The 12,710-nt window shown below is 38.2% G+C and overlaps 1 protein-coding gene across 8 annotated transcripts in view; it reads right to left on the reverse strand.

Annotated features, from left to right (window-relative positions):
- Nucleotides 1–2,487: 2,487 nt before the first annotated feature.
- Nucleotides 2,488–12,710, reverse strand: part of CLCN3 (chloride voltage-gated channel 3) — a 74,936-nt gene continuing 64,713 nt past the window's right edge. For 4 of the 8 annotated variants that reach the window (XM_081332607.1, XM_081332608.1, XM_081332609.1 and 1 more), the window contains exons 13-14: nucleotides 7,453–7,528; nucleotides 2,488–6,053 (exon numbers count right to left, since the gene is read on the reverse strand). In XM_081332607.1, the coding sequence (XP_081188733.1) occupies nucleotides 5,895–6,053; nucleotides 7,453–7,528 (235 nt within the window). In that variant the 3' untranslated portion in view covers nucleotides 2,488–5,894. The remainder of the gene's footprint in view (nucleotides 6,054–7,452; nucleotides 7,529–12,710) is intronic. The other 4 variants (XM_081332611.1, XM_081332613.1, XM_081332612.1 and 1 more) reach the window with 2 other exon arrangements.

The raw sequence follows: 12,710 nt of genomic DNA on the forward strand, positions 1-12,710 counted from the left end.
ATGGCCATAAGAGGAAGCTAGGAACGTAGCTTCTCTCTCTCTCTCTGAATTCACTGATCTCTACTGTTACTGTTTTTGCTCTGCTGTTGGTTTACTACTGTTGTAACCTGAACTGTGTATTGACCTCTGGACCGGTAAGAAGACTTTGTAGTTTGGACTGTTGCTATTGTTTATGACCTGGACTGTTTATTTTTTGACTGTGCATTTTTGTTCTTACACCACCTCAAAAGTAAACTACTTTTTGTTTTTATAACTCAGTGTATTCTTGTGTGACTTTTACTGCTCTCAGTGCCCTTCCTTGTCTGTGCAACTCTTTGGTAGCACAAGGAGACCTCTGCACAACAAATTCCTTAACACTTACCACCGCCCAGCTTGTTCCACAGCTTCATGGCAGCGGCACTGGCAGGAGGCGGCAAATGGCTGGTTTTGGTGCGACGTGGCTGTTTGCTGCCAGCCGCAGCCATTTGCTGCCTTGCATGTCGCACCCACCCCTGTAGCAAATCTTTCCAGAAACTCACCGCGAAGGACACCTGGCACAAAGGATGCCAGCACAACTCCCAGGACCTAGAGAGATGCCTCATGGCAGTGGCACTGGGCAGGAGGCAGCAAACGGCCAGTTTCGGCACATGGCTGTTTGCCACCAGCCACAGCCATCTGCCACGTTGCGCGTCGCACCCAATGCCGCTGCCATGAGGCCGCGGAACAAGCCGGCCAGAGGTAAGGAACCGGTATACCAGTTTCTTACCACTGCCTGGCTTGTTCCGCAGCCTCATAGCAACATTGGGCAGGAGGCGGCAAATGGCCGGTTTCGGTGTGACGTGGCTGTTTGTCACCTTGCGAATTGCGCCCAATGCTGCTGCAATGTGGCTCAGCCAAAAGCAGCCGTGGAACAAGTGGGGCAGATTTTCCCCTTACCTGCCCATTCAGCTATAGCTTTCGTAGCTCTGTAGGCAGAGCTGTGAAGTTCTCTTCTCTGTCAGAGAACTTTGCAGCTCTGCCTACAGAGCCACCAAAGCAGCAGGTGGAGCACCAGGGGCTCAGGGAGGGAGGGCGCTGAAGTGGGCAGTCAGGCCATTGGCAAGAGCAATGCATCTGAACGGAAAGTGGCCTTGGAACAAGTGGGGCAGGTAAGGAAAGAAATCCTTGCTCCCCCCAGAAATTGCCTTTCTTTCTTTACCTGACTTCCAGCCCCGTGCCGTTTCTCCTTTGCAATTTGCCGCCACCGCCGCATGCAAGTAAACAAAGGAAGGTTTTTTTTTTGGGGGGGGGAAGGTCAATCAATCAATTCCAATTTCACGATCTTTTACAAGAAGTTGGAATTGATTGACCTTCCCCCCCCAAAAAAAGTCATTTCCTTGCACGCAGTGGCGATGGATTGTGAAGAAGAAACAGCACGGGGCTGGAAATCAGGTAAAAAAAGAAAGGCAATTTCTGGGGGGAGCGAGGATTTCTTTCCTTACCTGCCCCACTTGTTCCGAGGCCACTTTCCGCTTAGACGTATTGCTCTTGCCAATGGCCCAACCGCCTACTTCAGCACCCTCCCTCCCTAAGTCTCTTGCACTCCACCTGTTGCTTTGGTCGGCCTGCCAGCCCCCACCTCAACACCCTGCCCCCTACCACACAGCATAGCCGCCCCAGGGCTGCAGGAGCTGGCCTGGCATGGGAATGGCACTTGCCCCACCCTCCCACCACCATGCAGGGTAAAGTTGCCGTGCCTGCCCCTGCCCAGATGCCCTCGCCTCTCCCAAGCATTTTTTTTTACTAACCTGCCTTTCAACTGCATTCCGTTTTTCCATTCGCTTCTCAGCCTTGGCCGTGTGTTTGTGCGATTATCGGTAAAAAAAAAAAGTTCCATCAGACTTTTTAACTTCTTGAGATCTCGCGAGAAGTTAAAAGTCTGATGGAACTTTTTTTTTTAACCAATAGTCCCACAAACACGTGGCGAAGGCTGAGAAGCAAACGGAGAAACAGAATGCAGCTGAAAAGGTTAGTAAAAAAAACGCTTGGGGTGGCGGGGGCGGCCACCTTACCCTGCGTGGGTATTGATGCTGGTTGCTCATGGACAGGACTGAAGGCCTAGGACTTGGGCGATGGCATGCATGCCCACAGAGAGGGCTCTGTGTGCCCCCTGTGGCATACGTTCGCCACCACGGGTATAGCCAATGGCTTGGAAATTTGCAGACCATGGCTTTTGCTGTAAGATGCAACTGAGTAAATGTCAGAAAACTGCTACTTGAACAGCTAAACTTTATATGGGCTTGATCAGAGTCACTTTAATTGATGGCAGGTATGTACTATTTAACATCAGTTTGAATGTGATTGGCTAAGCCACATCCCTACTTAAGAGAAGGTATGCACACTTAATGCAATTATTGTACTTTGTTATTTTCCCCCTAAAGCATTTCAATTTGTTTTTCAATTGAATCGTGCAGCTTGTTATATTAAAGGTGGAAAAAATTCTAAAGTGATTTATCTTGATCTGATTTACATCTCAAAAACCTGGCATTTTAACAGGTACATGTAGACTTCTTATATTCACTGTATGTATGCTACATGCCCTCCTAAAGTATGGATTTATAAAACATCTTAATGACATTGACTCATAAAGCCCCTGAATTAAAAGATAAAAATGAAACTTACAGGAATTGCAAGAAAGGAATGTATTGCATACTGATAGTCAAAACAGATATATCTGTTTTTTAATATACAAATCTTTAAATATACTTTGTGTATTCAGATTAAATTGCAGTTTAATTTAAAAGATGAGTTTTTACACTAGTAAAATTGATGCCTTTAAAACAGATTGAAGGAATATTCTCAAATTAATGCATCTGAAGTGTATTGTTGGCTATGCACTATTTGTCAGCATGGGGAGAAAAAGGGAATTGGCAGAAATTCTATTACCTTCTCAGGGTCCCTCAGGTTTGTTGGCACAAGTCTGAATCTAATTCAGTGCATTCATTATTACTTTTGATGATTATAGAGCTAGATACTTTAATAATTAGCATAATTTTCCTTATTTATTGCATTTGCCCAGTGCAGTTATGTGGGAAAAGCCATTTCATTTTTCAGTTTGAATTTTATTTTTAGGATCTCTCATATCTTCAGATAAGGAGACATGGCTTATTAGTACCATAATTAAATAAAGCAAGAAAATAAAATCTAAACAGTCATACAGAAATGTTTAATGCATTTTCTAATGAAATCATCACAGCAACAGAACTGCACTTTACTGTAATGAAGTGCAGTGTTACCACACCAGAATAAATTAATACACTAAGATCAATGTTTAATACAACTCTAGAAATATTACAGGTGCAATGGTCATCATCAGTAACTCAACTGTTCAAGCAAGAAAAAAAAAGTGTGTCTCCCCCAGGCATCCCATTCTGTTACAATATAGATAAGGCTATGTAATTAGTTATATTATTACAGGTAAATCCTTTCTGTTGAATGCTCAGGCATGCTAATTTCAGAATGTTTAATATATGAGCAGAGTCACATTTTATGTGCTTGTAAGAAGTTGGGTAAGAACATAAAACACTACATTAGATCGTACTATAGATATGAATTACTAAATTAAAATACATGTGGGGTATGAGTTGATTTCACATTGCAAAGGGCATTGTAAATTAATACAATATGCAACTTTGGTAGAGAGCCTATGGCAAACCAAGTGTATAGATGAGAGCTTGAAACAAGACAAAAGTTTTAAAAACATGCTACAATAAAAATCATTTTAGTTTTGCATGATTAGCACAAAGAACCTAAGGATTAAATCATGTTTAGTTTTAGAGGAAGCATCCCAAGATTCCTAAAATGTTTCATACGTAAGGTAAATTCTGTTAATGGTAATTTATAAATATAAAAGGAATACAGGTGCCAAAATGCATTGTTTAGCCCCAGAAGTATAATTTTCTCTGAAGTGGTGTTGAAGTACCTAATCATAATGAACAATTAATTATTGCAGAGAAACATTCTCAAGCATTCTGAAAAGCCATGTAAGATTATCTGGGCTGTTTAACAAAGCAGTTTGCAGTACTGATTCATGATTTTTACTCTGGTAATCCTTTGAAATATGTTTTTTTTCCCAAAGACGTGGATCAGTATCTTTGGATTATATGATTTACAAGAAAAATACAGACTATTTTACTTTGGCAACAAAAATAACCTTGTTACAAGGGTTTGCATGCATAGAATAAAGCATCTGATTTTGTTTGCCTCCTTAAAGTGAATTCCTGTGCAATTTTGATAATAGTTTTGAAATATGCTTTCAAAACAAGCTTATCAATAGAGGTAGGAAGGGCAAACAAAAACCAGAAGTCATACTGTGCAAACAAACCTTATAATACAACTAATTTTTTATTGCTAATTCATGTTTTCAGTAATATTTGAATAGCCATCAAGATGGTACAACTTTTAGAATTTTCAATTGCCCATCACTCATGAACTTTATACAGTTTATCAGTTTTATTAGGTAAATTAAACCTCATATCAAGTATTAGCAATACTTCTCCCTAATAAACGAATATTCAAAATGCAAAAAGGTTTTATTAGGGTTGGTAAAATCCAGTTGTTATGATAGTTCTTGGCTTGTATTTATTTATTACAGAATTTTTCAAGTAACTCAATTGCATTTCAAATAAATTATTATCGCTTCAAAATTCCTCAAAATAAACATTTTAAATTCTGTAATATTTACAAATAAAGGTCTATTAATAATTAGTCCCTTAATTAAACATTAATAAATTTAAAATGATGGCAATCAAATTATCAGGAATGGGTTACAAAGAAATATAAACATCTTTTCAGTAGAAACTTGCCAAGTTTATTGAGGATTTTGAATATAAAAATAACATTAAAGTAAAATCAATAGTGTGACTCATTTATATTTAATATACCCTAATCTGTAGAAACAAAAACTATGATATGTATATTTAGTGCAAATTATAACTTTTTTCTACCTTTATTTGGTATAGGTATGAAAAACAAAAATACCTTCATTTAAGGGGAATATTCTCCCATGCTTGAACATGCAGTTGCTATCAGGTACACAATTAAACTGAATGAACAGAAATTAAACAGAATTGTTCCAATTCTTAGTAGAATAGTAGTATTTTGTGAATAGTCTTCACAAAATTGGTATATAACTTAGGATTTTTAATAGTACAAAAATTGCATAAGCCTAAGTCATTATTTTGCAACAGAAACACAGTTTAAACAGATTTGGCTGTTTAACTTGCAACTACTAAACTGCAGGGTTGAACATGCTTCACCCAGGTTTATTAACCTGCGCAATCTATTTTTCTTGCAGTAGATTTAAACTGTCACAAGAATTTTATATTATCCAAACTCTTAAGCTTAAATGGCACAAGAAATACTTCCTTCTTGTCATCAAATTCAGCAGGTCCCAGAACATCTCAATATGAGAAACCACCATTTCAATAAGATGCATCAATTGTAAGGAGCATCAGTTGGGGCTCAGGAGAGATAAATGCTCTTCTGGAATGTAAACAGGTAATGCGGAATAACTATACAGTTCATGAATTAACCCAACAACGGTCTGTGGTAAAATGGACCAAATCTTAGTTTTCAAAGGACAGCTCAGTTCAATGTAATTCAGAAACAGGAACTAATCATCAATTTTTTTCATGCTAAAGAAGCAAGGTCCAAACTGGAGCTTATGAAGTTCTTATGAATTGATGTAAAGTCCAACTGCACTATCATGGCAGATCTAACATTTCAGAGTACATCCAGTGCAGGTTTTCAGTTTTTGTTTTCTCCATCTTTCTTACTTTGTAAAACCACATTTTCCTAAATCAACTCCTAAGTTCTAGCAGTTTACTTTAAAAAAATTCCAGCCTTCCTTTTGTATCACAAAACTATTCCTTATATTAAAGTGTTGTACTGCTCAGCAAATGAACCTTCTCTTCACTTTCCTCTCTCTCCTCAGTTATTGAGTTCAGTTGAACATTATTGATGCGGGATCTTGGTTTGCCATCTGGGCCATGTGTCGAAGGATATCTTTTTTTGTTATGATGCCAAGGAGGCGCCTAGAAAGAGTCACACAAAAAATAGCTAATTAACTACAATATTTAAAGTTAATCAATTTTTCTTGTAGACAAAATCCTTTTTGTTGATAGGAACAAAGCAGCAAAGCCTGATTATTTCAAAGAATGCATTTTGACAGGAAGTAACCATCATTAAGCTGACTTTGTAATAATGCCGCTTGGGGGCATTAGGGTGTGAAAGCCCTAATAAGCAGGCATATACATAGAATGAAGGCTACTGCTAAGCTTGTAAGCCGCCCTGAGTCTTCGGAAAAGGGCGGGATATAAATGGAATTAAAATAAAAATTAAAAAAATAAAATTTTATTAAAACTATAAAAATACTGTGAAAGTAAAGCGAGGATGGTCACTAAAGTGTTACCTACTTTCACCTAAGAAATAACCAAGCTACCACCCGCTGATAATATGTTTCTGATTATAATATGCCAACAAAAAACTAACAAAGGGGAAAAAAGATTTGAGTAAATGAAATTGATCCCATTAAAAAAATGAAATGCAGTTGAATCTAGGCAAACTCAAAATTGCTTGATAATTCAGTTTTGAGAAACTGAACCTAATGCTTTAGGTGTTTCCATAAGAGATGTGCAGATAAGCTTAAACAATAATCACAAATAAATTCATCTGAAATTCAGATTTGTTTAAAAAAATTACAGCCATATTTTCCCCAAATTAAAAAGCAACCCTGTTATGATCAGTCTTGCTATTATCAAAGAGTGAAGTTGTCCTAAGTAAATACTATTGCAGGAGAGGCAGAGAGAAATATTACTCTAGTTAGTAGTTGTACTGTAAGAGGAGGCATGAAAAACTTGTGAAAAAATACAAGTTAAATAAGAATGTAAACAGTTAAACTTGGAAGACAGGTTTTATTTTTAATTTTTTAATTGCAGAGCAGCAATTATAATCTAAGTGTCATAAAATACAACTAAAGGGACAACTGATAAATATCATTAATGTTGATCAGAAAATATAGGAAATCCAAAGATAGATCTAAAATATCCTGTTGTAGATATCAAGATTAAAGTGTCATATGCAGGTTTAATACTTAAAATTAAAAATGAAAACTCTAATTACAGAGTTTTGGCAGATTTTATGTAATTTCACAAAACCAGGGGGAAAAAGACATATGCTAATATCTATGATAATACCAGAATTTCTAGCACCAAGATTGCTAAGATGCTACTTAGGTCCTATTTTCATTCAGCATGTTTTCAACAAATGGATGTTAAATAATATGTTTCAAATTTACATGGCATTTTAATTTAAAAGCTTTTAGAGTTGTATACGGTTGCTTGTCCAGCTGTTTTAATGGAACACTGAACAATTCACAAGTTTCATGCTTCCTGATGTCTAAAGTGTCAAATGAGATCTGATATATCTAATCACCAAGGGTTCGACGTGCTGCTTTAGTTGCTCGAGATGCTCTAATATGTTCTTCTTTGTGATGATTCCCAAGACAATCCTGAAACAGATCATGTTATGCTAATAACTGTGTGTGAAATAAAATGAAATGAAAACATGGATTGCAGAACTGGTAGTAATGAAAACTTTTGTGATCAACATCTCTTTCAAAAGATGTAAAATTTACTGTGGGGGCTTAAAACAAGAATGAATTTAAACATGATGAACACTGGTTAGGCCTTTACTACTATCACTAAAACCTCCGGTTTCCTAAGGCTGTAAAAATGAAATGCAAGAATGAGCTTAAGTAATGCAGATAGGAATTCTGAGATTTTTACAAATACCAGATGCTATGCATTTTATCCAGCTTTTTCTGGATTCAAAGCATATGAAATATTTTAAATATGCATTTAAATTTATACTATTTTTTGCTTGATTTCTGCATTTAGAATAAAGTAAATTGCATACTAATATATTTATTTTTAATTATTTTTAACATAAGAATAGAAGGGAAAAACATTTTGAAGTTTTATCAGTGCTGTCTAGGATCAAAATCAGGGAGTGGTGCAAGACAGTTGGCAGAATTAGATATCCCATCTGGATCAGTCACTAGGACCACAGGTTTAGCTTTCTGAGCTTTTGGACTCATGCTGGAGCCCATCCTCAGGGATCTTCTCTCTCACCATTTTGGTCCCAGGGACTGACCCAGGTTGGATTCTGCAACATTATCCTAGGACACATATGTTTGCCTTCATTCGTGAGATTTACATATGATCACAAAGCTACACAGCCTGATTCCTGGAAATCCTGCTTAAGTTATTTCTACATTTTTCTTGCAACTCGTACAGAGACAAAAATAAGTTTTAAACTCTCTACTATAAAGTAATTTTATAATATGTGTAATATAACTGAGCAGGTTTTGTGAAGTACCAAGTTTCCCCGAAAATAAGACTGGGTCTTATATTAATTTTTGCTTCAAAAGATGCATTAGGGTTTATTTTCCAGTTAGGTCAATTTTCAGGGAAATATGGTACTAAATACATCCATTTGGTTGACGATCTTAAGCAGGGCTTACTTTTGGGTAGGACATATTATGAGCATCCTGAAAAATCATGCTAGAGCTTATTTTCCGGTTGGTTCTTATTTTGGGGGAAATACGGTAGTAAAGGCATAAAACTAGAAACTGGGAGACCATGAATTCTAGTCTCATCTTAGGCACAAACTCAACTGGGTGATCTTGGGCCAATCACTCTCATTCAGGAAGGAGGCAATAGCTAATCATTTCTGAAAAACATTGCTAAGAAAACTACAGAATTTAACCAGGCAGTTGCTACGAGTAAAAACTGATTCAAAGTCATGGATGGATGGACAGACAGAGATTATATAGTCATTTATTGAATTTTTAAGGTGCCTCAGTCATCCAGGAGATGCTAGGCAACAATGTGTGTATGTGTGCACGCACGTGCACACACACACATACCGTATATATACTGCATATTCTTATTATTTAAGGAAGGGGTAGTATTGGTAAAATGCTGCACAAAGAAACATTTTTTTTCTTTCAAGTATAGTGCAGTATTTTATTTCCTTGATAATGTAAGAAATATTTGAAAATAATGGAACTGAGCCAAAATCTACTGTTAATCAATTGTTTAAAAACAGAAAATTCCTTAGATTTGTTGGACGTACATAAATATTTTACTGTCCCAGATTTTCAACCCTTTAGAGTGTCCTAACAGAAAAGATCCATCCATTCCTTCTACTGCTGGAACTATTGCACTGATACAGGTATACCCAAGTATTGCATTTCTAATGAGTTTACCAACTGAGCTTGCCTCTCAAATTGAAAAGAATAAAATCCAGTTACCATTGACATTATCAATTGCAAGTAATGTTACAAAGTTAAAGTTATTAAATTAACATAAATGCCATATATCTGCAGGCTAACTATTTTCATGGCCATAAAAATTCATTCACTAAAATGTTAAAATAATATTTTGGTTATCTAGGATCGCCTTTTTACTTAGGTTTATTACTTTCCAAAATAATTATGAACTTTTATTATGTCTGTATATTTTACTATACTAATTTTATGTGATCACTTCAAATTTTTAAAAAGTTATTTCTACTCACTGCAATATCTTATATTCTCACTCCATAACTAGACCTCAATCACATTGACTGGCAAACAACTGGGCCTAATATGTGAAGAATGTAATTTATTTATTTATTTATTTATTAATGGGATTTATATCCCGCCCTATCTCCCGAGGGACTCAGGGAGGCTAACAACAACAGAACTTAAAGGTCTCTGTACAGTAAATTAAAAATAAAAATTTGAAATAAATTAAAATAAATTAAAGAATAGAGTTAGAGTTGTAAACATAATTAAAATCCCTGTCAGTCTAGGTCAGCCAGGTGGAAAAGGAGTGTTTTGAGGCCGCGGCGAAAGGACTGGAGATCTTGGGCCATCCGAAGCTCAGGGGGGAGCTGGTTCCACAGGGCTGGCGCTCCCACAGAGAAGGCTCTTCTCCTGGGGGTCGCAAGCCGACATTGTCTAGCCGACGGTACCCTGAGGAGACCTTCTCTGTGTGAGCGTACTGGGCGATGGGAATTCGTTCCCGGTAGCAGATGGTCCTGCAAATATCCCGGGCCTAAGCCATGTAGGACTTTAAAGGTAAGAACCAGCACCTTAAATCTCACCTGGAGGGCAACCGGTAGCCAATGCAGCTCACGTAGGAGGGGTGTAATATGGGAGTATCGGGGTGCTCCCATCACTACCCGTGCAGCTGCACTCTGCACCAGTTGAAGCCTCCGGGTGGTCTTCAAGGGCAGCCCCATGTAGAGAGCATTACAGTAGTCTATACGGGAGGTAACGAGTGCGTGGGTGACTGTACGTAGGGCATCTCGGTCCAGAAAGGGGCGCAACTGGTGTACCAGGCGAATCTGGGCAAATGCCCCCCTAGCCACGACTCCAATATGATCTTCAAAACTGAGTCGTGAATCCAGGAGGACGCCCAGGTTGCGTGCTCTATCAACGGGAGGTAATATCTCTCCTCCTATAATCAAAGATGGAACCTCTTGGACTAAACGAGATGTCGGTATGTAAAGCTACTCAGTTTTGGCCGGGTTGAGTCAGAGCCTGTTCTTTCCCATCCAAATCTGTACCGCTTCCAGGCAACGGGACATCACATCGAGGGCATCACTGGGTTGGTTTGGGGTGGAGATGAACAACTGGGTATCATCCGCATAATGGTGATACCTCACCCCAAAACCACGAATGATTTCACCCAGCGGCTTCATATAGATGTTGAACAGGAGGGGCGAGAGCACCGATCCCTGAGGCACCCCACAACTAAGGGGCCTTGGGGTTGATCTCTGCCCCCCTGCCAACACCATCTGCGAACGGCCCGAGAGGTAGGATGAGAACCATCGTAGAACGGTGCCTCCTACTCCCAACCCCTCAAGACGACGCAGCAAGATACCATGGTCGATGGTATCAAAAGCCGCTGAGAGATCTAATAAGACCAGGATAGAGGAGTAACCCCTATCTCGGGCCCGCCAGAGATCATTCACCAGCGCGACCAATGCCGTCTCCGTGCTATATCCGGGCCTGAAACCCGATTGGTACGGATCCAGATACTCAGTTTCCTCCAGGACCAAAGGGAGCTGCCGTGCTACCACGCTCTCAACGACTTTCGCAAGAAAGCGAAGGTTGGAGACAGGATGAAAGTTGTTTAAAATAGCTGGATCCAATGCAGGTTTCTTAAGGAGGGGCCTTACTACCGCCTCTTTCAAGGCGGCAGGGAAGTACCCTTCACTCAGTGAGGCATTGATAACTGCTAGGATCCAGCCTCGTGTAACCTCTCGAGACGCATACACCAGCCACGAGGGACACGGGTCCAATAAACACTGCACTGATGATCAGAGACAGACATGTCAATTGAACTGCTTTCTAGCTATCTATCTGCGTGGAATCATGTCAAAATAGCTACAAAGGTAAATACAATTTTTAACCAAGGTTTTATTTCTATAAATGAAAGAGATGGAAGGTGATTTACAATGTTCAACAAATTTCCTCCTCTGTCACAGCTTTAGGATAGAAATGACTGGCAGATTATGGTCTTGCATCTTTAGCTAACAGATTTTAATCTTATGATAGAAAGCAGAAATCTGGAAATACTCAGCAAGGAAATAAATCAGGAATAGTTGGCAAAACTGGAAATCGAAACTCACCACAGAGTTTTGAAGTCAGCCCTGTTTTTTGTGGCATGTCTCAACAAGTTTTTCTTTTTAGAAAAAAATGTTTAAAAAATAAAGTAAAAGGACAACCAAACTTTTTTAAAAAAATAAACAGCCATGTAAATTTCATATTTCTAATGGAAATGCAGACTGCAAATTATACCAAAGCTCCATTCAACTTATTGTGGCCAATAGCTGATTGGAATGTGTAGTACAACATCTGGAAGTATTAAACTGGACACAATTGCTTTAAAAAAATCACATAAGAGAGGTGGATATCTTCTAAGGGATAGAAGGCCAACCTGTAGATGTAGGGGCATTTGAACTGCTTGGTAAATTTCAAAAATATTCTGCAAGTGTAGAATACGAAGTGTAGAAAAGTAGAAATTAAAGAATGGTAGTTTGCAGGAAATGAGGAGACACTTGTCAAAATTTGACAGAAAAAAAGATTGCAGAAACTCAGCCTTAGCACCCACACTTGTTTCCACAGTTCATCCTCATAACTACAACCTGGGAAAGAGATTGATATAAATAACTACCTCCAAATACACAGTGACTTCCTTGACTGAGCAGAAACTTGAACCTAGACTTAAATGATTATATTCCAGCATTTTAATTACTTTGCCATACTGGCTTTTTAATAACTTTAAAATAAAATGATGCAGAATGGAAATAGTTTCAAACGTGCTGTAATTTTATAATTGCACAAAGTTATATATTTAAAATATTTTATATACACACTAGAAGAATGATCAAATTTCCTATGAACTTAATGTGAGAATTCAATCTATAATATATTCCACCCTATAAGGGAAACTCAATAAACATCACAATAGTTAGCTTTTAAAAGCTAAGAGATTCAAGAAAGTTCCAAGAAATTACATAGAACAGGGGTGTGAAAGCCCTAATAAGCAGGCATATACATAGAATGAAGGCTACTGCTAAGCTTGTAAGCCGCCCTGAGTCTTCGGAGAAGGGCGGGATATAAATGGAATTAAAAT

Source organism: Vipera berus (assembly GCF_964194415.1).
Source record: "Vipera berus genome assembly, chromosome: 7".
NCBI lineage: Eukaryota > Metazoa > Chordata > Lepidosauria > Squamata > Viperidae > Vipera > Vipera berus.